Source organism: Gossypium arboreum, chromosome 4, assembly GCF_025698485.1.
Source record: "Gossypium arboreum isolate Shixiya-1 chromosome 4, ASM2569848v2, whole genome shotgun sequence".
Lineage (NCBI taxonomy): Eukaryota > Viridiplantae > Streptophyta > Magnoliopsida > Malvales > Malvaceae > Gossypium > Gossypium arboreum.
The window spans coordinates 80,351,651-80,378,937 of record NC_069073.1 but is presented as its reverse complement, the minus strand read 5'-3'; the positions used below and the strand labels follow the sequence as shown (position 1 = coordinate 80,378,937).

The 27,287-nt window shown below is 34.6% G+C and overlaps 2 protein-coding genes across 5 annotated transcripts; one reads left to right on the top strand and one right to left on the bottom strand.

The window, feature by feature from the left end:
• The first annotated feature begins 16,852 nt into the window (after positions 1-16,852).
• On the top strand, positions 16,853-18,488 carry LOC108459385 (iron-sulfur assembly protein IscA-like 1, mitochondrial). Its single transcript, XM_017758745.2, has 3 exons — positions 16,853-17,101; positions 17,210-17,327; positions 18,128-18,488. The coding sequence occupies exons 1-3, from the start codon at positions 16,909-16,911 to the stop codon at positions 18,228-18,230; spliced, it is 414 nt and encodes a 137-aa protein (XP_017614234.1). The 5' UTR covers positions 16,853-16,908; the 3' UTR covers positions 18,231-18,488.
• Positions 18,489-18,986: 498 nt separating this feature from the next.
• LOC108458474 (uncharacterized) lies at positions 18,987-21,472 on the bottom strand. Of its 4 annotated transcripts, none has more exons than XM_017757889.2 (5): positions 21,217-21,472; positions 20,313-20,589; positions 19,989-20,200; positions 19,627-19,885; positions 18,987-19,491 (listed from the first exon to the last, which is right to left on the bottom strand). In XM_017757889.2, the coding sequence occupies exons 2-5, from the start codon at positions 20,490-20,492 to the stop codon at positions 19,192-19,194; spliced, it is 951 nt and encodes a 316-aa protein (XP_017613378.1). In that variant the 5' UTR covers positions 20,493-20,589; positions 21,217-21,472; the 3' UTR covers positions 18,987-19,191. The 4 variants fall into 4 exon arrangements, with proteins under 4 accessions (XP_017613378.1, XP_052883266.1, XP_017613379.1 ...); XM_053027306.1 differs by having other exon boundaries at positions 19,989-20,214; positions 20,356-20,589; XM_017757890.2 differs by having other exon boundaries at positions 20,313-20,575.
• Between the last annotated feature and the right edge of the window lie 5,815 nt (positions 21,473-27,287).

The following is a 27,287-nucleotide window of genomic DNA, read 5'->3' as shown; positions in this document are numbered from 1 at the left end:
TCCTTGTCATGGCCGGCCACTAGCACTTGGGGGAATTTGACATGCAAGTCCTCCCTTTGACTACATGTACTATTAGGTCCTTACAGATTAGCCTATCATTTTTCAAAAGTGTCATACAAGTCCTACTAACTGAATTCACATGCAATCGACTAAACCGAAGCTTGAAATTTTCACACATTCATAAATACATATTCTAGACAATAAATATTACGTTCAAACATTTCGGTGACTCGGTTTAGCGGTCCCGAAACCACTTCCCGACTAGGGTCAATTTTGGGCTGTCACAACTCTCCCCCACTTAAGAAATTTTCGTCCCCGAAAATCTTACCGGTAAATAGGTTTGGGTAACGCTCTTTCATAGAGTTCTCGGGTTCCCAAGTAGCTTCTTCCATCCCGTGTTTGAGCCATAACACTTTTACTAACGGAACCCTTTTGTTTCGCAACTCCTTCACTTCACGAGCTAGGATACGAATCGGTTCTTCTTCATAACTCATATCGGCTTGAATTTCAATCTCGGAGGGGTTTATTACATGCGAAGGATCGGATCGGTAACGTCGAAGCATCGAAACATGGAAAACGTTGTGGATCCTTTCGAGTTCAGGGGGTAAAAGCAACCTATACGCTACTGGGCCAACTCGTTCGGAGATCTCATACAGCCCAATGAATCTCAGACTCAATTTGCCCTTACGGCCAAATCTGCAGTATCTTTTTCCAAGGTGATACCTTAAGAAACACTTTGTCTCCCACCAGATACTCAATATCTCTTCGTTTTAAATCCCAGATGACTTCGACGATCCGATGTCGCTTTCGGACTCTCACGAATTATACTTACTTTCATTCAAAGATCTTTAATCAAATCCACTCAAAATTTTACTTTCACCGAGCTCGTCCAAAACAATAGTGTACGGCATTTTCGACCATACAAGGCCTCGTAAGGCGCCATCTTAATGCTTGACTGAAAACTATTGTTGTAAGCGAATTCAATCAAGGGTAAATACTGTTCCCATGAACCACTAAACTCGAGGATGCAACATCTCAACATATCCTCAAGTATCCGAATTATCCACTAGGATTGACCATCGGTTTGGGGATGAAAAGCGGTGCTAAAATGCGCTTGGTACCCAAAGCTTCTTGCAATTTCTTCCAAAATCGTGAGGTGAATCTCGGATCTCGTCCGACACAATAGAAATCGGTACCCGTGTAATCTCACAACTGAGAAACATACAATTCAGCTAGCTTATCCAATGAAAAATCCGTGCGACGGGGATAAAGTGAGCCGACTTAGTCAATCTATCAACGACGACCCAAATTGCATCTTTCTTACTTGCCGACATCGGCAAGCCGGATACAAAATCCATCGTGACTCGTTCCCATTTCCATTCGGTATCATGATTGGTCAAGCAAACCGTGGGCACTTGATGTTCCGCCTTTACTTGTCGACATACTAAGCACTTCAAACAAAGTCGAAATGTCTCGTTTCATACCATGCCACCAAAATCGGCGTCTCGTGTCATTGTACATTTTCGTACTCCCGGGTGAATTGACATTCGGCTACAATGAGCTTCGCTCGTAATCATAGAAATGAGTTCAATTTCTTGGGACACACAAACGATTTCGAACCTCAAACAATCGTCATCATCAACTTGAAACTCTGATTCCATATTCGGAACACATTCAGCCCGTTTTGCAACCAATTCATCATCGACTTTTTGAGCTTCACGAATTTGATGAGTCAACAAGGGTTTGGCCTTTAATTCCGCCACTAGTACATTGTCGGATAGAATGCACAAGTGTACATTCATCGTCAGAAGGCAAACAGTGATTTACGACTTAGGGCATCCGCAACCACATTAGCCTTTCCCGGGTGATAGTCAATGACAAGCTCATAATCTTTTAACAACTCGAGCCAACGTCTTTGTCGCAGATTCAAGTCTCTTTGAGTCATCAAATATTTGAGACTTTTGTGATCCGAATACACATGGCACTTCTCACCAAATAAGTAATGTCGCCATATTTTCAAGGCGAATACGATGGCAGCTAATTCGAGATCATGGGTCGGATAATTTTTCTCATGTGGCTTTAATTGTCTCGACGATAGGCCACAACTCGACCTCCTTGCATCAATACACAACCCAACCCAAGTAGGGATGCGTCACTATAAATGACAAACTCTTTTCCGATTCGGGTTGCACTAAAGCTGAGCTTCGATCAAATAAGTTTTCATTGATCGAAACTTTTCGACATTTTTTCGTCCATTCAAACTTAACATCTTTTGAAGTAGCTTCGTCATGGGTGTGGCTATCATCGAGAAACCTTTTACAAACCGTCGGTAGTAACCTAAGCAAGTCCCAAAAGCTCGAACCTCAGTAGTATTTCTGAGGCTTCTAGTTAAGTATGGCTGAAATTTTGCTCTGTCGACTCGAATACCCGATGCCGATACCACATGACCCAAGAAGCTAACCTCTCTTAACCGTAACTCACACTTCTTGAACTTAGCATATAATCGCTTATCCCGTAAAATTTGCAACACTAATCTCGGTGTTCAAGATGTTCGGTCTCATTTCTTGAATAGACCAAGATGTCATCAACGAACACAACTACGAACCGGTCCAAATCTCGTTCAAGATCCGATTCATCAAATCCATAAATACCATAGGGCATTAGTGAGCCGAATGGCATCACTAAGAACTCAGAGTGACCGTACCTCATTCGAAAGCGGTTTTGGGTACGTCAGAATCTCGAATCAAGAATCGATAATAACCCGACCTCAAATCTATCTTCGAAAACACCGAGGCTCCCTTTAGTTGATCGAACCAATCATCAATACGCTGAACGGATATTTATTCTTTATCGTCACTTTATTCGGTGACGATAGTCAATACACAATCTCATGGTTCCGCCCTTTTTTCACAAACAATTTGGTGCACCCCAAGGTGAGAAACTTGGTCGAGCGAAACCTCTATCCGTCAATTCTTGCAACTGAGCCTTCAACTCCTTCAACTCGGTTGGTGCCATACGATACGGTGCTATCGAAATTGGCGTAGTCCCAGGTACAAGCTCAATACCAAACTCTATCTCCCGCACAGGTGGCAAGCCCGGTAATTCTTCGGGAAAAACGTCCGGGTATTCACTAACCACCGGCACAGATTTGGGTTTCTTTTCTAACTCTTTGTCACCAAGTACATACGCAAGGTACGCTTCGCACCCCTTTCTTACGTATTTCTGAGCCAACATTGACGATATCACAGCTGGCAACCCCTTTAAGTCCGTAGACTCAACTCGGATCATCTCGTTATTTGCGCACCTCAAGTCAACGGTTTTTCTTTTGCAACTCACCACCGCGTCATATACGGTCAACCAGTCCATACCAAGAATAACATCGAATTCATCAAATGGTAAAAGCATCAAATCGGCCGGAAAACAGGATTCTCGGATCATTAGAGGGCATCTCTTACACACTTTGTCAACAAGCGCATATTGACCCAAGGGATTTGACACTCGAATTACGAACTCAGTAGACTCAATAGGCAGAGTCTTACTGGATGCTAAAGTCTCACATACATAAGAATGAGTAGAGCCAGGGTCGATTAATGCAATTACATTAGTATCAAAAAGAGTGAAAGTACCAGTGATAACATCAGGGGAGGATGCTTCCTCTCGTGCACGGATGGCATATGCCCTAGCAGAGTACGGTCTCAGATCGAACACCAGATCGGTGGCCCTCTCGACTACCACTCCTACCTCCTGAAATTCTTGGTGGTCTACCTCTAGTTGTCATTCCACTAGGTCTTGCACCTTGCATCCTATTCTTCTCATCAAGCTCCGTGCAATCTCGAATGAAGTGGTCCTTCGAACCGCATCCGTAACAGGCCCTGTTAGTAGACTTACCCCAACATTCACCTATGTGTCTTCTTCCACATTGGGGGCATTCAGGTTTCTCTTGACGGTTATTACCCACACTAGCTACCGAAGTAGCTCGGGAGTCCGTCGATGGTCGTGCTCTAATGGAAATTCCCGCAGTCGTCCTCGATTTATTAGTGTCCTCCCTGAACTTCTTTATAGCCGAGAACGGAGCTTTACCCATCGATCTCTTACGATAGTCTTTAGCTTCAAATTCAGCCTTCTTATTCTCCTTTCCAAGTTCTTCCGCTTGCGTGCTCGTTCGACTAGCTGCTACGAACTCCTTTATCTCCAAAATACCCACTAGTAGTTTTAAATCTTCATTCAATCCTTCTTCAAATCTTTTGCACATAGCAACCTCATCGGCCACACACTCCGAGCATACCGACTAAGTCTTACGAACTCATGTTCGTATTCGTGTAATCTTGTCATACGGTCTTGCTTGAGTTCCAAGAATTCCTTACGCTTTTGATCGATGAACCGTTGACTAATATATTTCTTTCAAATTCGTTTGAAAGAAATCCCAAGTAACTCGCTTCGTTTGGGACTATGGAGATCAAAGTCCTCCACCAATAGTAAGTCGAGTCTCGCAACAAGGATATAGCACACTTTAGACATTCATCGGTGTGCATGAGTTCATCAAACACCGAATGGTGTTATCAAGCCGAACTCGGCTTTTTCGGCATCATCAAGAATTATGGCCTTGAACTCCTCAGCCCGTGCTTCCTAATCAAGTCTGGTGGCTTACTCACCTCACAGGATCGAGAATCGATGGCATTACGGGCTCTTGGGGTGGATTATTCAAATTGGAATTGTTGGACAGTACCGGATTGGTTCGGGCGATATGCGACCCACTCATTCATCATGGTAAAGAAGGCTTGTTTAGCCCCTCACCCCGATTATTCGCAGATGACCGAGGTTCAACAGAGGCGACCCTTGTGCAGGAGCAGCCGCTACACTTTCAACGTCATCCGCCAAGGTTCTCTCTACACCGGATCCATTTACTAATCAAAACAAAAATTTTAACCGTCAAGTCATCACACATTTAAACATTAACATTAAGGCATGTATAGCTAGACTCATACGTGCTATGGTAGTCCTAGAACCGACTAAACCATAGCTCGATACCAATAAAATGTAACACCTCGAACCCGAGACCGTCGCCGAGTCGAACACGAGGTGTTAATGGACTTCAAGCCACTTATTAGAAATTTCCAGACAGCCGCCAATCTGCATACGGGTCGCATTAAAAATCATATCTTGAGTTCTGAAACTCGAAATCCAGATCCGAAAAATTTCCCCAAAACTAGACTCATATATGCATCTACAAATTTTTTTCTAGAATTTTTGGTCAGGCCAATTAGTACAGTTTATTAGTTGAAGTCCCCCATGTTACAGGGATCGACTACACTGACCTTTGTGCATTACAACTTGGATATCTCCCAGTACAGGGCTTCAATACTGATAACGTTTGTTTCTATAGAAACTAGACTCGAAAAAGAATCTGTACATATATGGCATGGCTTCTAATTATCTCTATTCAATTCATGATGAATTCCCAAAGTCAGGATAGAGACTCCAGTAACTGTTCTGGCCCTGTCCCGCGAGAACTTAAATATATCTTAACATACAGCTCATATGGTTGCTTCGTTTCTTCTATATGAAAATAGACTCATCGGGCTTCGATTCCATAATTCATTCATTATTTAATTCCATTTCCCCTATTTTTAGTGATTTTTCAATCTCACGTCACTGCTGCTGCCAGCACTGTTACTAAAGCAACTATGCCTATTTCATGATTTCCTTTGATCTAACTAGTGATTCATCATACATGTCACAAATTATGATCATGACTAGCCATTCCAAAGGCTAATCATTGTCAAACATCTCCCTACTACACTATTGCCATATCATGAATTTTAACACCAAAATAATCAACCATGGCATATGGCATAAAAATCGAATTACCAAGACTTGCAACTTAACATTAGAGAACTAAATCCAACCGAACATTTATGCCATTTTCGCATGGCTAAAAGTTTACATACCAAAGTTCAACAAAGCATATTAGCCTATACATGCCAAAATGTTCTCCTAGACCGACTACAAAAAAAGATACTAAAAGTTGCTAGCCGGTGTGATGACTTCGATGACGATCACGAGCACGCAAAAGGACGAGTCCAAGAAACCTAAAATAGTCGACAAGCAAACACCGAGTGAGTATATAACTCAGTAAGCCATAAGCATTATATTGCCGCTCAGTAATAATATATCATAAGAGAAAATAATTAATGCGGATTAAAATCCTCCATCCACACCCAAACGTGCTATAATTCCTTAGGCATTTCGGTTTGATCTCATACCAAGCCCTACTTTGATATTTCATACATTACACCATATGACATTGCATGCATTTATCTTCAAGTATAATCACCACATAGGTCAAGACTTACCAAGCTAAATTCCAAATATAAATAAAATGTCTATTCCTCATGAGCTCAAGGTGTTTACTCATCACTGTCCATGATTGACTCGGTAAGGCCGCACACGTAGAGCATGTATGTTCATTTGAGGATGTGTAATAAGCCCGCACACTTAGTGCTTAATAGTCGAACTCGCACACTTAGTGCTATATAATCAAACTTGCACACTTAGTGCTATACAATTTGAACCCGCACACTTAGTGCCAATTTGTGATCATAAATGTTTACACCGGCACACTTAGTGCCGAAACCAATAACTCAATACATCTCACCTCTTTTCTTTCCATTCAATACTTTCATCACCACATACATACATATATATATATATATATATTTATCATTCCATTCAGCATCATTACTTGGACATTACGACCATTTAAATTAGTACAAAATAAGTGCTTAAGGACTTACCTTATATTGGATGAAATGATTCCCAATCGACTACTCGATTATCTTTGCTTTGCCTTTGCTTGATTCTCCTCTTTGATGTCTTGATCTAAAATGAATACATTTAGTAGTTTAATCTTCTTGCTGGATTTTTATGTGTATAATTTAATGGTTTTCACCCCATTTCACAACTATCCTTGTTCAAAATATCAAAACCTCAACCAATATTCGATTAATGCTTCAAGGTCGAATGTATTGTCACCATTAAGTTAATCTAGTCTCAAGTATTTTTAATCCTAATATACAACATCATGAATCAACTCAACCTTATAAGCCAATATTACTCCTACAATCGATTGTAAAGAGTTAACAAAGAAAATATATTTTCACAAACATATACACCCATATGGCCGATTATACCAAATCAAGTTTAACCTTACTTATCTCAAAATTTTCATTCCATACTATCATCCCCATGACATAGCAAAGTTTTGAACCATGGACTAATTAGAACTAAAACTAGCAACTAAAAACATGCATGAATCTCATGGCACAACATCAAACATACCTTAATCTAGATACAAGGATAGCCAACCTCTTCCTAATCCTCTTCCAAACCAACCATGAGCAAGAACCCTTTCTTCTCCCGGGTTTTTCGCCAAAAGGATGAAAAAAAGATGAACAAATTTTTTTGTTTTCTTTCTCACCTTCACGACAATGGGGAGGGGGGGGAAGAAGCCTTCACACACACATTTTTTTTTCTCATATTTTTTATTGCTCATGCACCTTATTTTATTTATTCCAACATAAAACACTCACCCAACATGTTTCATGACATGTTTTGCCCATGATTCCTTGTCATGGCCGGCCACTAGCACTTGGGGGGGGGGAATTTGACATGCAAGTCCTCCCTTTTGACTACATGTACTATTAGGTCCTTACAGATTAGCCTATCATTTTTCAAAAGTGTCATACAAGTCCTACTAACTGAATTCACATGCAATCGACTAAACCGAAGCTTGAAATTTTCACACATTCATAAATACATATTCTAGACAATAAATATTACGTTCAAACATTTCGGTGACTCGGTTTAGCGGTCCCGAAACCACTTCCCGACTAGGGTCAATTTTGGGCTGTCACATCAGTATGCTCAGTTGAGCCATGTAATAAGACATTTATCCGGGCTAAACAGGAAACTCATAAGAGTTTTATTCAGGGAGCTCATAGAGCTTAACAGATAACTCCGAAGAGTTAATATCAGGGAGCACCGGATAAGGTAACAGGGAGTTCAAGGGAGCCATGTCAGGAAGCCCATAAGAGCTTATATCAAGACGCTCATGTAGATCTACATTTGTGTCTGCATTATATGCTGGATCACAATCGATCAAGTCATGTAACAAGACGCTCACACAGAGCTGCGGTAGTGTGCAACACATGCAAAATGACTACTAATCATGATGCTCGCAAGAACTATCTATCAGGATGCTCAGAGGGCTTTATCAGGATTACTCGTCCTAGTTAAATCCTGTCTGCAACATATGTAAGACCACATTCAATAGAGGAAATTACATATATCCATTAAATTTCATTATTCAAACGGAACTTGACATATATTTAACTATATCGGGCATATAATTTATTTCATACTTTAAACATTTATAATTCGTACAATCACATAACACATTCAATACAAGCATATAAATAAACACAATTTGGTTACACGAACTTACCTCAATGGTCATTCGTACAAGAAATTCTATTAATCCAAAACTTTTTTCTTTCCATCGATCTAGCTTCGAATTTGAGTTATTTGGATCTATATAAATAAATTTAATCATTAATTTTCACAATTCATATTCAATTGGATTCAATTTACACCCTAGGCAAAATTACCATTTTGTTCCTAAACTTTCCATAAATTCCAATTTAGTCCCTAGGCTCGGAAAATAAAATTCATACAATTTAATCCTTTTTCCAGGCCTAACCAAAATTTTAGTATAAATTTACCACACATGTATTCCATAAAATTCAGAATTTTTCTTCAACTTTCACATCTTTACAAATTAGTCCTTAAATCATAATTTTATCAAACTTCATTTTGTAAAAGTTGTTTATCTATCAACAACCTTTCATTTTCTACCATAAATTTCAAATTTTCAATATATTCATCCATGAAAAAACTTTATTACTTTGATAACTTTTCAAATTAATCCCCAAAATAGATAGATCAAACTATCCCGATATTAAAAATATAAAAATTACTAAAAACGAGACTTGAATACTTACCTAATTAAGCTTGATTAGTTTCCTTTCTCTCTCCTAGGGTTTCCATGCAACTTTTGGGGAAGATAATGAAAAATAAGATGATATTTTCTATTATCATCTTTTAATTAATTCAATTTTCAATTTAGTCCTTAACCTTTTTCTAATTTTCCATGGATGAATCACCAAAAATATCTACTAACTTTTCTTTAATGGTCTAATTACCATATAAGGCCCTCAAGTTTTGAATTTCATAGCTATTTAATCCTTCTAGCTATTAGAATTCAACTTTTGCATTTTATGCAATTTGGTCCTTTCTATAATTAAGCACATAATCGATAAAATTTTCTTATCAGAATTTTCATATAACATTCTTATCAAAATATATACCATGCAATAATATTAAAATAAATTTTCTTTCTGACTCGAATTTGTGGTCCCGAAACCACTATTTCGATTTCATTGAAAATGGGCTATTACAATAGCACTATGTTTTTATTTCATCTGATGGCTATGGCTTTGATATGGTTCAAAGCTCTGATGTTAGCAGTTGAAATATTTTTATTATATATCCCATTTCTAGCTTTCATGAAGGGGATAGGTAACAACAAAAGTTTAAACGGTAGAAGGTTGAGCTTAACCTCGCATATTTGTTCTCATTACTCAGATAAATCCAAATTATGTCAACAAAAGGAAAGAATTATTCTGAATATTGATAATATCAAGTTATATATATTTGATTTCACGAGTAAGTTGATGGACAGTCAGAATAAGGGATTCATATTCTAGAAGACATGTTACAGAAACATATCTATCAGATCAGTTATAATTAGGAGATGTCATTATGGGTTAAAATCGTCTTGATAGTAACAATTATCACACTTGAATTTAGATGATATTGTTTGAATCTTTTTGTAAAATGGAACGTTATTGATTAAAAGTTACAGATGCAGATGCGTCAAAAACATTAGTTAGAGTATGTTGTGAAAATTTTGAACTTTAACTAACCGCTATGAATTGTTTAATGTGCCTGGAATCAGATAATCAGGGTTTTCTTTTGGTTATGTTTTGGCAGATGATTGTTGGAAATTTCTCGGTATTGTTGATGATAAAGTTATGACAAGAGAACATCATAGTTCTTCAGTTAAGTTCAGGTATAGTATCAAGTTCTAATATGAGTTTTGATATGAGTTCTGAATCGGGATGAGCTACGATTTATTTATGGAATTTGATTGAAAAGGTGGAAGAAAGGCTCGACTTGATAGCTATTATCAAGTGAGAAATTTTAAGGACAAAATTTTCGTAAGGGGAGTGAGTTGTAACAGCCCGTTTTTCAATGGTGTCAAAAATAGTGATTTCGGGGCCAAAAATTTGATGAGTAAGTTCGTAAATATTATTATTTAATATTTACAAGTCAAATATGGTTTTAAAAAGGTTTTTGATATGATAATTTATGTTACATAAATGATTAATTAAGTTCAAGTAGTAAGACCCTAAAGTCAAGTGGTTTTAGAAAATGAAGTATTAATACCTCATTTCTATAAACTGAGCTATAAATATTTTATCAATATTTACAGTGTGTCATTAAGGTTGTATTCAAGTTTCGTTAAGAAATTTTAATTTTTCGATAGTTAATTAATTAAAAGGACAAAATCGTAAAAAGTGTAAAAATTGAATTCTTCTAACAAAAGGCGTTTAATAGCAATGAAAAAGTAAATTTATGGAATAATATGGTAAATATACCATATTATGATTGAGTGGGCGGTTGGTGATTATTTTTGTTAGTTTATATGTTATTTTTTAATATTAATAAATTAAATAATAAGTATGAATTAAGAAAAAGAAAAAGAAAACATAATTTTGTTTTGTGTTCATCATTTTTTATGGGAAAAACTCCATTTTCGGAGAAAGGAGATTCAGCCAATCCATTTTCTATGCATGGATATTTTGAGGTTTGTTTTTAATAATTTTTATGTTTTTGAGATCGTTGTAACTAGGTCTAGCTAGTTCGTACTTTCGTTTTTTAAACTATTAAAGATTTTGAATGTTGCCATTGATGAATCTTTGTGACTTTAGATGTTAATGGATTAATTTGAATTATTATTTGCTATTTATAAGTATTTTATTAAGTGATTTTTTGATGAATTTGCCTATTACCGATTAAATTGTTGAAATAGTAAAAATACAAGGACTTGGTGTGAAATTGTTGCAAAAGTAGGCTGAAATGGAAGGTAACAATATTCAGCTGTTAGGAATTTACAATGAAAATGGTTAAATTGCATGTTTTAGGCTCCGGGACTAAATTAAATAAAAATAAAATATTAGGGATAATTTTGTAAAAATGCCAAAAATGACTTAATTGCATAAAATGTTTTTTTTACTATCTAAATTAATAAACTGAATGAAATTATTAATTTAGATCAAGATCGAGTGGAAAATCAAGGAGAATGAAAAATTACCAAAAAAGCCTATTTACTTCGACATTTCTGCGATTTGGCCAAGTTCGTACAGTTAGAATTTAACATCAATATGAATTTTTAAGTAGATTAACATGGTAAAACTTATATATTTATTTTTAATTGTTGATAATTAATGGTAATTTGAGATATAATATTGAATTTGATGCTCGGTTTGGATCCAACGAGGGATAGAGTACAACTGTGATTTGGTGTGTTACGGGGGTTTGAAGTGGAGATAGTATTGGAGGGAGATATTTGTATATTACCCGAGTAAACTGAGGTTCATTTTTTGTTGCGAACTCTCGTGTTGTACTCTTTTTTTGGCATGTTTTCATTAGATCAACTCTTATGAGCTTTTGCTTAGCGTGTTTCGGTTGAATTACCTCTTATGAGCTTCTGTTTGGCGTGTTTTGGTTGGATCAGCTCTTATGAGCTTTTGCTTGACGTGTTTCGGTTGGATTAGCTCTTATGAGCTTCTGTCTGGTGTGTTCAGTTGATCTAACGATGTACTCTTATTTGTAAGCCAATCTTCAAATGGAAAATCTCGGTAAGATAATCTGTTTAATGAATTTTAAAGATTTGTTATTTATTGAATATTGATCTGAACATAGATGAATTCATCTGACTGTAAATATCGGTAAGGTAACTTGTTTATTGATTTTGATGGAATTTATTGATTTTGATGGAATTGCCATATATTTAAGCTTGAACTGAATGTTTTAATTCTTCGATTGAGATTGTGGATGACAAGAACACATATGGTTAATTTTTGTGTTTATACTTTGTACTATGCAAATGAAAAGATGTAATTTCTTATGAAATGATTTATCACGTACTTGACCCCAAAAGAGTTGTGTATAGGGTATTGATGATGACGATTAGTCTTGTATCAAGCTTGTGGTTATGGTTGATGTTTATGTTTATGCCTTGTGTTATGCAACTGAAATGGATGAGAAAAGGTAATGAAATGGTAAGTTCACAATTGAAATGTAATGTGATAAGATAAAAAGATTGATGAATTAAAGAACTTACCTATATGTAAGAAATTTACTTATACTAAAGGTGAATTTACCTAAGTCATGAATAATCATACTAATTCATAAATTGATAATTTAATTAAGCTTATGCTAAGTAAATGGAATGGAAAGTATGTAAATGGACTGATTCATTATTTTAAGAAAAGATTGATGATTATGTCGTACAACTTATAAGATCTTATTATGTTATGAATAGAAAGTATATGTGAGTCGATAGTTTTTTAGTTTGATAAATCTTGTAGCATTTGTAAATCTTTACATTTGTCGAGTAAATTTCATATATATGATGAAATGTTATGTTTAATATTCATACGAGCTTACTAAGCATTCATTGCTTGCGTAGTTATTTTCCTTTACTTTACAGATTATCGGAAGCTCAGTCAGGTTGAAAGCTTGTATAAGATCTATCACACTGTCTAGTGATTATATCGGTAGTTTTTTATATCTTGATGAGGGTTATAATAGCATGTATATATGGACTTGTGTTTGATGAGCTAGTTGTTATGTTTGGCTTGAAAATATGGTAGTATGGTAGGTGTGCTTTTGGCATTTTATGCCTTAATGGTTCATTTTTTTATTACCAATTTGATGCATGAGTTAAATGGCCAAAGTGATATGTGTTGGTATGGTTGAAATGAGGTCAATTAGGTTATGTGTTGATATGGAATTTAGTTAAGGTTGTTTGGATGAAACATGATCATTTTGATACAAATGTAAGTATGAATGCTTGGTTGTGTTTGAGATGCCTAAATGGCATGTTGGTTGAATGGACTTATGGTATATTGAAATGGTCTTATTATGCATATTTTGGCATGTTTTATTGCCTTGATCATAGTTTCATTTGGTGTGTTGGTACTTGTTGAAATTGGGTGAGAGAAAATGCTTGATTTTGGCCTATTTCTTGTCCACAAGGCCTAAGACACGGGCGTGTGTCTCAACAGTGTGTGACACACGGCCAGGTGGCATGACCGTATGTCCCCTGTAGGTTGTCAATGGTTGCTTTTCAAAAGTTACACGGCCTGGCACACGGGCGTGTGGCTTGACCGTGTGACCCAAGTTAGAGAGTTACACGGGCAGGGACACGGGTTGGGACACGGTCGTGTGTCCCTATTTCGAATGTTACACGGCTTAAGATACGTATGTGTGTCTCAGCCATGTGAGCCATACAGCCTAGTCACATGGCTATGTGACCCTAGCAGTGTAAATATTTTTTAAGTTTTTCCTAAACTTTCTAAATGTTTTCGATTTAGTCCCAGACTATTTCTATTCTATTTTTAGGGCCTCAAAGGCTCGATTAAGGGATGCTATGAATGTATTTGAATGAAATTAGAATAACTATTGCATTGATATAAGAATTGAATAGTTTACTATTTCATTTTTTTGGTAATGCTCTATAACCCTATTCTAGCAACGAATACGGGTTAGGGGTGTTACAGTTTTAAAGAGATTCTATAGATGTTTAAGGCTTGGGTATTGAGAGAAATCAAAAGCTTATATTTTGGTAATCAAAATCAAGTGGAAAGAGCTAGGGAAATCAAAGGGACGACAAGCACAATGAAAGGAAAAACAATTGACATAAAAACATGCTGATGGGGAAGAAATAGGTTCAATGTTATAAACTGGTAAAATTGCAACATAAATGCCTATTGTTTTGACTTTGTTACAAATCAGTCCTCTTTCTAAAATTAAAGGTTTCTAAAACACTTTTTCAAAAATCTATTTAACAGTTATAATGCCATAGTTGAATATAATTTCGATTTACCATCCTACGAAATCTCGAGCACTCTAGAGCTATAATTCCTAAAATACCCTTAAACTCTTAGGCCCTATTTTAAAGTGTTACAAAAGTACCCACCAATATCAGAAAAGTAATTCAGAACTCTTCAAGTTGAGATGATTCGAAGAAAAACGTTCAAGGTGACCTTGGTTAAAAATTTACTAAGTTCATACAAACTTACAAGCGTATGTTATGATGTAGGTTCCGATTAAAGAGTTGGTATGTCAGGAGGGACCAAGCCAGGAATGCGCCAAGGTGGCTGTTCAAATTTCAATATTATGCATACAGAGGACATTGTAAGGATATGGAAAATTATATTCTATGCCATGCTGAGTCTATCTTTATAGAAGGTTTAAGTTGTAATGATTTGTTTATTATTTTTAAGTTTGTCGTATTTAATAAGTACCTCTTTTATTGGTTGTGAAGAAATAAACAGAAGTTTGTCGTAATTGAGTTACGCTGGTTTTAAAATTTTTAATAAGTGTTTAGGTATTGTAGCACCTAATATTTGAATTCGGTGATTTGGGTCGGGTAAAGGGTGTTCCAATTCGAATCCCCAATGACTCTTAGTAGTACAATACGAGAATTGATTCAATACTGTATGTGCAATAAATTCAATAAAATCCTGACAGACCCGACTAACATTCCTGTTTTACATGAATTTTAAGTCTTATTAAAAGAAATAGAAGCCACGCGACCATTGGGTGAGCCATGGTCGCACATCACTGTTAGGAGCATAGACATATCAGTATCACCCCTAGAAATTTGTAGATATTATGATGTTCCATTCTACATGTATTACTTTTTTTTCAAAAATCAAATTTAATTTTTTTCTAAAACATAGACATGGACATCATTATAGACTACTTAACTGACGAGAAAGGTGAATGGACACATCAGCTAGACATTGAATTTCCAATATCGTTTCCACATGTTAGACTATCCCTTATGGCCAAGATGTGGTTCCAATTCATTTGAACTCGTAAAAATCCTAAGGTAAATGTGTCTAAAATCAATACTTTTGTAGCCACTATGCTTTATACTATCTTGCAGAAAGAAGAATTTTGTATGGGAGCTTTAATATATCGAAGCATGATTCGTTGCGTTTGTGAGAAGAAAATAGGGCTGCTTTTCCCACATCTTGTGATAGCCTTATGGAAGCAAGAGAAAGTTCCCATTGGTAGGTCAAAACTATTTTTGTAGCCATTAAAGGACTTGATACGAGAGTTCAGCACAAGACAGTTTGTAGAACTTCACAAACGAAAAAGGGATTTTAAAGCCCAACAAAGTTCAGACGAAGCTAACATTCCTAACTCAGAATGAATAATTTTATGGATACAAGAGATAAGGTCGATTTACGAGAATTATGCACGGAGACATAGCTTGCGAATGCCATAATTCCTTTCCTTCAAACACATTTCGAGACCAGACAATAGTAAAATTGACGAAGTGGACCTAGAAGAGGAGGAAAATCCCAAGGAAGAAGAGGAAGAGGCGTCCAAAAAAGACTCCTACTGAAATTGAACTCTTTTTTTTATATTTTAGGGATTGTAATTTTAAAACTTGGATTTTTTTTTCTTTTTTGCTTTCGCTAGATTCCTTTTATTGCTAAAAAAAATTTCCTATTTCTATGTAGGAACTTCATGCTTTGGACAACACTATATTTTGAAGCTAAATAAGAAAGAGGACGATCACCCGACAAACATCATGGAGTTGTCACACCAAAATGGGTAATCTGTTTCTTTAATTATTTTTCGGCCATTTAAGGACAATGTGTCAAATAAAGTGCGAGATTGACATAGAATTTTTAAATTTTTATTTAATATTTTTTGGTATTTTTAAATATCTGCTTAGCATTTTTTAGTTAATTTTTTTTATCGTGTTTTATTTGTGCTTGAGTTTGTAGACATACAATTAAATGGTTAGGAGCATGTAAATAGGATTGTGTGTATAAACTATAAATTTAATACGATAATGATTGATTCTAGGTTGTTTAATTTTTTATTAATTAGTTCAATTTATTACACTGTGAATAGATTAAAGTGTGCTAAGCATACCACATGATAAATGGATACACAAAAAGCATGAAGGTAAATTGAATAATAGGTTGTGGGCATTGATAAACTCAGTTAATTGAATTCATGTATTGAAATAATTAGGGATGAGTTAAGGCATTGCTTGGTAGACACTAAAGCTAAAAAGCTGACCCAATGCATGAATTCCCTAGTAAAAATAATGATGTATTTTTATATATTTCTTTTAATTTGTTAGAATTGTGATTAAATTGAGAATATTTTTAAAATTTAAGAGTTAATTTTTAAAATTATAACTAAATTGATATTATACGTAAAAAGCTTATGGCTAAATTTATTATTATATTGACTTTTTAACTAGCAGGTACTGTTTGTGATTTTAATGTAGGTGGCTAAAATGATTGAATTATGTAATATAGATATTTAAGTTACAATTTTTTAGTGCCTAAAATAAAAATATTTTATGACTGGGTGACTATATGTGAAATTTGCCCTTTTTCTTAAAGAAAATAAAATATAAACAGAAAAAATGATAATGGCCTCTCGCGTAGATTTGTTCACAAATCCATGGCTTCTCGATTATTCGCGACCGCCGCAGAGAAAATCGGGCAACCGGCTTTGAGGTGGCAAGTTCTGACTTTGACCGACGCAGCAGCCTCGAGAATACATCACCTTCTTCAACAGCGCCAAAGATCGTTCCTTCGATTGGGTGTTAAGGCTCGTGGATGTAACGGTTTATCTTACACCCTCAATTACGCCGGTTCGTCTCATATTCTCGTCCTTCTATCAAATCTATTCTCTTATTTTTGAAAATAATAAAGATGTGGGGAACTGATTTTTATTTTTATTTTATGGAATTGACTGATAGATGAGAAAGGAAAGTTTGATGAATTAGTTGAGGACAAGGGCGTTAAAATACTAATTGATCCAAAAGCTTTGATGCATGTGATTGGGACCAAGATGGATTTTGTAGATGATAAACTCAGGTATCAAAACAATTAATGTTTATTGTATCATTTTTTTTATTTGATAATAATTAGTTATGTTCTTATTTGACCAATTAGTAGCCATTAGTAAGGTGAAAAATATAAATGAGATTTAAAGCACTTACGTTTGATCAATCAGTAGTCAGGAAAATGAACCATTTATTTCTGTTTGTGTATTTCCAGGTGGAAACTGGAATGAAATTCTTTTTCCACCTTGAATCATTACATGGATATATTCAATTTAGTTTTCAGTCTTGCATTCCCGTCTTGTTTTTTCATTTCCATTTCAACAAATTTCACCTTTGTGGTTCTTATCTGTTTATCATCATTTCTTTGAACATGGCTGCGTGTTATGACTTATGATCACTTTTCTGCTTCCCGTTTTAACCTTTACTGTAGCATTCTTATTGTTGCTCACAATGGTTTTATAGACAGAGAATGCTGCTCCATTACCACCATCTCATTCCTTCCTGCTTAGTGACCATCTGTTGTACATTTTTCTTACATTAACCTTGCTGGTGATCCGTCTGTCGGAGTCCTGTGTTTGTGCGAGTGTGCTCATGTGTCTTCAAGCATGATTTCGTACTCTTCTTTAACTGGATAAAAAAGAACGTTGCATGTACTAAGTTATGAAACATGCAAGGCGTAACTATATTTGATATGTATATAAATGAACTGTTATGCTTTGTGTTACAGAAACTGGCTCGTATTTGTTGTTTTATTTTGTACACGTCCTGTTATGAAGCTGGTGCATCTTTATTTTCTTTGGTTCTAATTTGTATTTCATCGTTTCTTCACAGGTCTGAGTTTATTTTTATCAACCCAAACTCCAAAGGGCAATGTGGATGTGGCGAATCTTTCATGACAACAGCTGGTAGCACAGCTAAGCAGGGTAGTAATTGAGGATTTCAACACCCTTGTAATAAGATAAGATTTTAACTAACCTTCATGAGTCCAGGATGCTTGCTTTCCTAATTCACCACTCAAAATAAGCTACAAGGAAAAATGTTTCCATGTCATTTATAGGAGTTGCTGCCAACTGATTGTATTAGTATGGGTTCACATATTTCTGTATAGCAGATGTTGTATTCTAATTGTTTTGTCTATACCATATTACGTTACATAAGTTATTTTGAAATAACGAAGTTGAATTACATCTAACTAGTTGATATTCTGTTAATCCCGTCGAGTTCTTTCATGAAGGCTTCTATAACTATGATATTATAGTTTCTGGATCATGGTATGTGCTACGGTTTTGTCTATACTTTAGGTTCTTTTAGGAACACTTATTTTGATCGTATGAATGATTATAATGTAAGTAGTAATCACCATATGATTTTATTAAGATTTTTGAATTAAAAGAAAATAGTAGAAAACAAAACTAAATCTAGTATATGAACAAACACGGGAGACATTCTTATTAATTCTTAAATCTGTTTACTTGATGAAAATTTTGTTTTTTTTTTAATGTATTTTGAAATTTGTTTATAAATATGTGCAGATTTTCTAGGATTTATTTTTCGTTCTTTATATAGTATTGTAACCGACAAATGAAATGCATTTTAATGTTATAATATTTTGAAATTAAAAGCATTACGCGTTGATTCATTTTTCTTTTTAGAGATTCATTTTATTTTGATACTAAAATTAAGAAATGGATTTTGTTTCTGGGACCATATTGGAAATGAGGATTTTATTTTTCATCTAAAGAAAAAAAAAATAGTTGAAGACTGCACAGCGTTGATTATCGTATTACACTTACACATTGATTATGAAGGATCAAATGCTACAAGTTTGAGATTAAATTACAAAATCTCAGGCTCTAGAGGCATGAGATGGACAGATAGATAGAGCCCATTACTCACTATTTTTCTCCAACTAAAAGTGCCTTTATGATAGCATTGGACATCCCATCAGCTAGAGGAAAGAAATGCCCACCACCTGAAACTTCATGGTACCAAATCCAGGGAAGTTGTTCTGCAATGTAGCGGTTCATTGTAATTGGCACGATCTTATCCTCATCCCCGTGCCAAAGGTGTACAAAACCCTTATTGTTTGCAAATGGATTTCCCAGATCCAGAGGATCGAATTCCCATGCTCCTTGTGTAACTATAAGATCTCGATGAAGGGACTCGAACTCTCCTTGCTCTGTAACTGGTTGTGACTGCAAGGGACAAAGCATAAAACACTATGAATCACATAAGTTCAATTACCTTGTAATCTGCCTTTTCCTTTGGCCGATTCATACTGCTAAAAGGAAGTGAAAATGAGGAAGGCACCTCTTTTAAGAAATACGTACCACGGAATCCTTTCTCGAATAAATTCTAGACATAATTTCTTTGTCCTGACTGGACAAAACATCAGAATTGTTGGCTAAAACACTAGAAGCAGGAAACAGTTCTTGAGTGTTCCACCAGTAAACGAGCCAAGGGGCATAGTGAGCAACACGAATAACCCACTGGTCTTTTCTTAACTTCTGATTGAAGGCTTCATTCAATACATTTGCAGGAAAATTAGGCCACCAATAAGTAACAGCTGGAGCTAACAGTGTTGCTAACCTGTTTGGAGTCACAAATACATTGTCGATACAAGGAAAACATCAATAAGGTGACTGCTAGATGCGCTAGTTTACTATCTCATGGTTAGCTAGGGCAAATATACCTGTTAGGTATGTACTTGAGACAACTCCATACTGCCTGCCCTCCAATGGAATAGCCAATTACATAGAATTTCGATCCTGGTCCTAACTGATCAGCAAGCTCTTCAATATCCATTGCCATGCTCTTTACTGTTTGCTTTGGATTCGGATCACTTTCTCCATAACCTGGTCTGTCGAAAGACACAATGTAGACCCCTAACTCTTCAATAACTTCCTGAAAGAAACCATCTAAAAGTTCGTAGAACACCAAAATTTTAACATATTATACAATAAAACATAGACAAGAGACAGAAATATAAATAAAAAGTAAGCCAATTAACAAGCACCGGAGATAGAGTAGCTGCAACAATAACATTATGCCTTCCGGACCTGAAACCATGCACGTAGATAATTTTATACTTGGCCACATCTCTCGGAACACCGTGCTCTTTGTAGGCTAAATGCCTTCCATCTTTAAGCCTTATTCTTGGTGCTGTCACAGGGGGACCATTCGGAGAGCCGCACATCTTGGGGGGAGGTGGTTGGATCACCTGGTAAATCCATGCCAAAATCCCCACAAACTAGACTGCTAGTATTTTCTTGAGGAAACCTGAAAATTTCTACCTTGTAACGTAAATATTTTGACTTGTTAGTTGTTAAAGTAACTTGCATGGTAAGTGTCACAGAGAGTAAATAATTCAGAGCATATAACTGAGCAACTGAGAAGGACCAAAGTTTAACAACTGCAATAAACAATAGAGCATAAGTAGCAGTATGTCAATGTCGATTCTCCATTTATGGAATAAGAGAATTCAGTGTCCTATTGTCAAGGAAGTTGCATTCAACCATTAACATACTTTACCACTTAATTGCACACAGAAAGTGCTTAATTGTTCAAGACTTTGAATCATGATAATACCTTTCTGTCTCTATTGTCTATAACAGAACAAATACAAACACTCATTCAACAGCTATTACCTAAAATGCTACCACTTTTGAGGTATAAAATCAGTGGAATTCTAAATGAACAAAGTCATAAGCCAATCAAAACCAAGTCACCAAGAAATGAAAAGAACAATCTGTTCTTATCCTTTCGAAACAGTGACCAAATACAATGAATTCAAAAGGCTGTTCTTTTCATATCTGCTTATCAACCAAATAAGCAGTGAGAAAAAAAAATCATGATCCGCCAGCAGAAAAGCTTGAAACTTGAATGGATCAAATGAAACATAAATCTAATGTAAAACACACCTGGAGAAAGCTTGAAAGAAGAGCTTTGATGAGATTTTCTGGTGTGAGCTCTGGCTGACGCTGCTGATATCTTCCTTCTAACTTCCGCCATATCGTCCCTCAAAACCGAATAATCTGTAAAAGGAAGACTCCCCCAAATTACTTCAGATATCTCTCTTAAATTCTGTTTAAAAGAAGAGAAGATTTAATCGAATGAAGGTACAGTGAAAACTCAGAAGTATGACTAAGATTGAAATAGTAAAAGGTAATCCCTCATCTTTTAATCTATTAATTTTTTGATTTATTCTTATCACTTTTTGAAATTAAATATTTTTATTAATTTTAAAATAAATTTATTTTTTAATATTCTCCTTCTTTCAATTTATTCTAAATCTAAAAATTTAATAAATTTAAGTTTTAATATTTATATTTTTATTTTTATTTTAATTCTAAAATTTCAATATATTAACTTTTAACATTTATAAATTTTTCAATTTAATACATTATAAAAGTTTCAAAAGATTTTTTTTAAATTCTTGAGTAAAAAATTAAAAATCTAAAAAGTATGCATAATTTATAAATAAAAAACAAAACATATGGATTAAAAATATATATGTACATAATGATTAAAAAAATAACATAAAATGAATTGATATGTTAAAGAAATAAAATCGGACATATGCATAGGACATGAAATCGATATAGTTATCTCTCTTAGTTTAATTCTACTACTGTTTTCAGTTATTGGATTAGATTTTTGATACGTTGGTCATTTGACCAATATATTTAGATTATCCAAATATAGAAGTTATTGATGGTATATTGAAACCAAAAATATAAATATATATATATATATATATATATATATATATATATATATATTTCTAAAACGTGAATAGAGTAATTTGCTTCGGATTATTTAGTAGCAACAATATATATTAATTCTTTTAATAAGAAACTAAATATAAAACAATTAAAAGCTAGGCATTAGAAATCTTTATAATAATAAAATTTTGAAGCAATTCAAGTTAATTGTTATAATAATTGTTTCCGTTGCCAGGTTAATTGTTATAATCAATTTATTTATTTTGATATATTTTATACTTCTTTAAAAAACAAAACAAAACATATAAATTTTGGTTAATTCAATTAACCGATCGTATTAACTAAAATATTTCAATTAGGTTAATTTTTAAAAAGTTAATTCAATTAACGATTATAAAATTAAAAAATTCAATTAATATCAATTCGATTAAGATAACGATTTAAACACCCCACACTAAGCATTTTGCAATTTGAGGTGCCACTTTTGTTGAAAAATTGAGGTCCTAGCGCTCTATATCAAACAAAGCCTTTTCAAATCTCTTCATTAAAGACCGGTCTGTTCAGAATTTTCAAATCTTATATATCGATAGTTGGGAAATAACCCCTTATGGAAAAATTTCCTACAATAGTACTGTTAGAATTAAGTGACCCGAATCCTTATTTAAATAAAGTACAGTGGTAAAATAAAATAAAAGAAGAATTCATATAGAATTACACTTCTTTTATTTTATTTTAGAATAAAGTTTTTTAAACCTTATTAAATTCTATCTATTTGATACTAATTAAAATAAGGTGTTTCAGTCTTACTAGAATATGGCTTTACAAGCCTATAAATAGACATAGTCTATTCCTCTTGTAATTAAATTCGAATTCGACATAGTGAATTTTCTTTTCCTCTACTTGTGGTTTTTTTTCCCGAAAGGGTTTTCATTTAAAAATCTATGTTTATTTTATTTTATTATTATTTTTTTCAAATTGGTATCCGAGCTTCCGGGTAATTCATCTCGATCACGGTAATGGCGCCTTTGAAGTATGAAATTCCGCTGCTAGATCGCAACACCAGACTTGCATTGTGGCAGATTAAGATGCAAGCAGTTCTTGTGCAGATGGATCTGAAGGATGCCCTGCTAGGGATAGATAAGATGCCTTCGACATTAACAGATGAAGAGAAGAAACGTAAGGATCGAAAGGCGTTAACACAATTACATTTGCATTTGTCCAACGAAATTTTACAAGATGTGATGAAAGAGAAGATTGCCGCTGTATTATGGAAGAGGCTAGAACAAATATGTATGTCAAAAACTCTAACAAGCAAGTTGCATATGAAGCAGCGTCTTTATGCTCATCGTTTGGAGGAAGGTGCATCTGTACACGAACACTTAACAGTGTTTAAAGAAATTCTCTCAAACTTGGAGGCCATGGAGGTTCAATATGATAAGAAAGATCTAGGGTTGATTCTACTTTGTTCGTTGCCCCCGTCTTATTCAACCTTTAGAGACATGATTTTATATAGCCGCGAATCTCTCACAGTTGATGAGGTTTATGATTCTTTAACCTCGTATGATAAGATAAAGCATCTTGTGGTTAAACCCAACTTTCAGGGAGAGGGTCTCATTGTTCGTGGGAGACAAGATCGGAATGCTGATGATGATCGTGGTTGGACACAGGAACGGAATCCTCATGGTAAATCTAAGGGTAGATCAAAGTCTTCAAACAGAGGAAAAACTTGCAACTTCTGCAAGAAGAAAAGGCATATTAAATCTGAGTGCTACAAGCTTCAGAATAAGATAAAAAGGAAGGCTATGAATAAAAAGGGAAAACAATCAGAAAATTCCGGTGAAGCTAATGTTGTAGAAGACTACAGCAATGGTGAACTTCTATTCGCTTCTGTCAATGATTCTAAAGTAAGTGAGGAGTGGATACTTGATTCAGGCTGCACCTTCCACATGAGTCCCAATCGAGATTGGTTTACAACTTACGAAACAGTGTCTGAAGGTGTTGTTTTGATGGGAAATAATGCTTCGTGTAAAATCGCAAGTGTTGGAACAATTAAAGTTAATATGTTTGATAGAATTGTCAGAACACTTAGTGACGTAAGACATGTTCCAGAATTGAAAAGAAATTTAATTTCGTTGAGTACTCTTGATTCAAAAGGGAACAGATACACAGCTGAAAGTGAGGTTTTAAAGATTTCCAAAGGTTCCCTTGTTGTGATGAAAGGGCAGAGAAAGATTGTCAAGTTATATGTTTTGCAGGGTTCTACTGTTACTGGTGATGTAACTGTCGCTTCCTCTTCCTTGTCAGATGATGATATTACTAAACTTTGGCATATGCGCCTAGGGCATATGAGTGAGAATGGCATGGCAGAATTGAGCAAAAGAGGACTTCTTGAAGGGCAAGGAATTTGCAAACTGAATTTTTGTGAGCACTGTGTTTTTGGGAAGCAAAAGAGAGTTCGATTCACCAGAGGAATCCATAACACGAAGGGAACATTGGAGTATATTCATTCTGATCTGTGAGGGCCATCTAGAGTGCCTTCGAGACGTGGAGCTAATTATATGCTAACCTTTATTGATGATTTTTCCAGAAAAGTTTGGGCGTTCTTCTTGAAGCAGAAAAGTGATGTGTTTTTCGTATTTAAGTCTTGGAAAAATATGATTGAAAAACAGACTGGAAAACAAATAAAATACCTCCGTATAGACAATGGCTTAGAGTTCTGTTCTAGTACCCTCGTTAGTATAAAAGTATTGAGAAAGGGAGAAAGCTTTACCTTTAAGGATTTCAACCTCTAGTCATAACCCCAAGATTTGATTCTATTTCTTGCAGTAATTGTTCTACTATGGAAGTATCTCGTATTTTGGTTCCCCCATTATCAACCAATCACTACGAGATTTTAAGCTTTTATAAGAGTTCCTCTTGATCAACAATCAGTACGAAGCCTAGAGAGATTAGGATTCTCAAGTGATGTTTGAACACCCTCAATGTTACCAAATACTTCCTTGTTCCATATCGTAACTGTCTCCATAAACTCTGATAATGTTTCCATGATTTTGCCAAGCCTTTCTATCAAAAGAAAAATCGAAAAGGGCGGGGTCCATCAAGCATCTTCAACAAAAGCAATCTATGGTCAGGTTTGTTGTGGTAAAGATGTTTTGTAAGTATTTTCCACGCATTTTTACAAAGTACCTTGTCTAGGCTACCTCCTTACTTTTCTTTCAACATCAATTATGCCGCTGAAATCTCCTAAAAAAATCCAAGGCTGTTTAGTCGAGTTAGAAAGTACGTTGAGCTAATTCCATAAGTGAGTTTGTGGACTTCCATAAATCACTATCAAGATAAATAAATAAACAATTAGTAGAATTTTTCATATGGATGAATTGTAAATGGTTATAAAGCACCTCCACCATAATAGAATCATCCCAAAGCACTCATATACCACCCACCAGCAAAACCTTGTGAGATTTATTAAAACCTAGCTTAAAAATAACATCAACTTTCTTACCACTAATTCTAGTCTCAAACAATGCAATAATCTTAAGGATTTTGGGAAATCAAATAACATTTCCAAAATATCATAGAAAAATTCAACATCAAAAGAGAGAAAAATAAATAGTACCCGTACTATACTTAAGCTTCATTTGACTGAAAAAAACCCATGGTGAGATGGAATATGGAAGGACATAGCTTTCCACAACAGGGTAACACCCTTCAGTGCGGTAGAAATGCTTTTCACATCATTAGAGGTTAAAATCTTGAGTTAAAGCTCATATGTCTAGTGGAAATGGAGCAACTCTTTTCACTTTTTTATTTCCGATATTTTCTTTTCTTTTTTATTTTTTATTTATCTCACATTTCTCTTTTCCTTTTCAATTAACTTTTTATTATTTTACTAACATTTTATTTTAAAACTTTTGTTTAACCCTTTTTCTTTTTTCTTCCAAAGAAGGTTTTTGTTGTAATAATTTATTCAAAATCTAGTAAAATTTTAATAATTATATTATAAAATTTATTTGATGTACAATTATTTTATTGATTTTTTATTAATGAAATTATTGTTTTACATAAAAATACTTTAACAAAGTTTAATTATAAATATAATAAATAACACATTTGATATATTATTTTTAATTATTTATTATTCAAATTACTTTTTCAGATAAACATATGTTTTATCAAATAAAATCAAATTTTTATTATACATTCACCGCTTCCAATTTTTTTTCTCATTATGATTCACCTCATCACCACCGCTATAACTGAATTCAAACACATTATTGAGGCAAATTGTGAGAGCAATTTTTTGAGCAATGACCACTGCACTTTAACACTCTCCAAGTTTTATAATATGTCTTGTTTGTTGACATGTTTAACCAAGATATCTTGATTATCTCCTCGCATTTTTTCGTGGATTTTCTGCAACCAATTTCATAATTATTTTTAAAGAAGAGATTGAACCAAGATTGCTTTTCAAGGATTTTAATGTGATCAATTTCCCTTATATACTATGCAATTCAAGAAGATATAAACTAACTTTATGAAGATTTGTCTCAATCCATTATATCTTTATATTAAGGGTATTTGATTTGATGAGAAATTGACAAACCAAGATGGATTAAAGGCTACTTTGTGAAACTAAATTCGTGCTCTAAATATGGAAGCCTTGTTCGACCTTGAAAGATGTATTTGTTGATGTAGTTATGTGAGCAGTGCTTCACGCAGTGTCCACTACACTTGACATTCTACAATTCATATAGCTCGCTTGTTTTAGAATGGAATATATATTGTTGGGCCATGACTTAGATAATAGTATGGACATGTGCTAACCCATATTTGAAGATTCATTTTGGAGGGATAAATATTTGAAGATTGAATCAATTCGAATAAAGCAAATTGAATCCCTTGTATCATGGAGATTGACTTAACAAATTTAAAGACTTATTTTAGAGATATTTGATTTATTCTAAACTTTATGAGGATATGTGCAAAGTCTTTTGATGAGGTTATTTTAGTGTGATCTTCATTATATTTGAACTTTATCTTAGCAAGCATAAAACTCAAGGCTTGTGTGTAAGTTAGAAGCGAGTAGAGTTGAGCACTTAATTTGTTCAATAAAGAATTACTCCTGTGAGTGCATTTTTTGTAAGTAAACAAGTGAGTCACTTGTTTTACACACTAATAGTACATTTTGTTCGCTGGAACAAAACAGAGCCGTAATAGAATAGTCATTCTGCGGAAATGAAATAGAGTTGTAATGGAATGAAATAGGT

Coding starts and splice junctions, on each gene's coding strand:
- LOC108459385 (XM_017758745.2), top strand. CDS start 16,909: ATGGCTTCTCGATTATTCGCGACCGCCGCAGAGAAAATCGGGCAACCG. Junction 17,102..17,209: donor TTACACCCTCAATTACGCCG/GTTCGTCTCATA, acceptor ATTGACTGATAG/ATGAGAAAGGAAAGTTTGAT. Junction 17,328..18,127: donor TTTGTAGATGATAAACTCAG/GTATCAAAACAA, acceptor GTTTCTTCACAG/GTCTGAGTTTATTTTTATCA.
- LOC108458474 (XM_017757889.2), bottom strand. CDS start 20,492: ATGTGCGGCTCTCCGAATGGTCCCCCTGTGACAGCACCAAGAATAAGG. Junction 20,201..20,312: donor TTGCAGCTACTCTATCTCCG/GTGCTTGTTAAT, acceptor GGTTTCTTTCAG/GAAGTTATTGAAGAGTTAGG. Junction 19,886..19,988: donor CTCAAGTACATACCTAACAG/GTATATTTGCCC, acceptor GACTCCAAACAG/GTTAGCAACACTGTTAGCTC.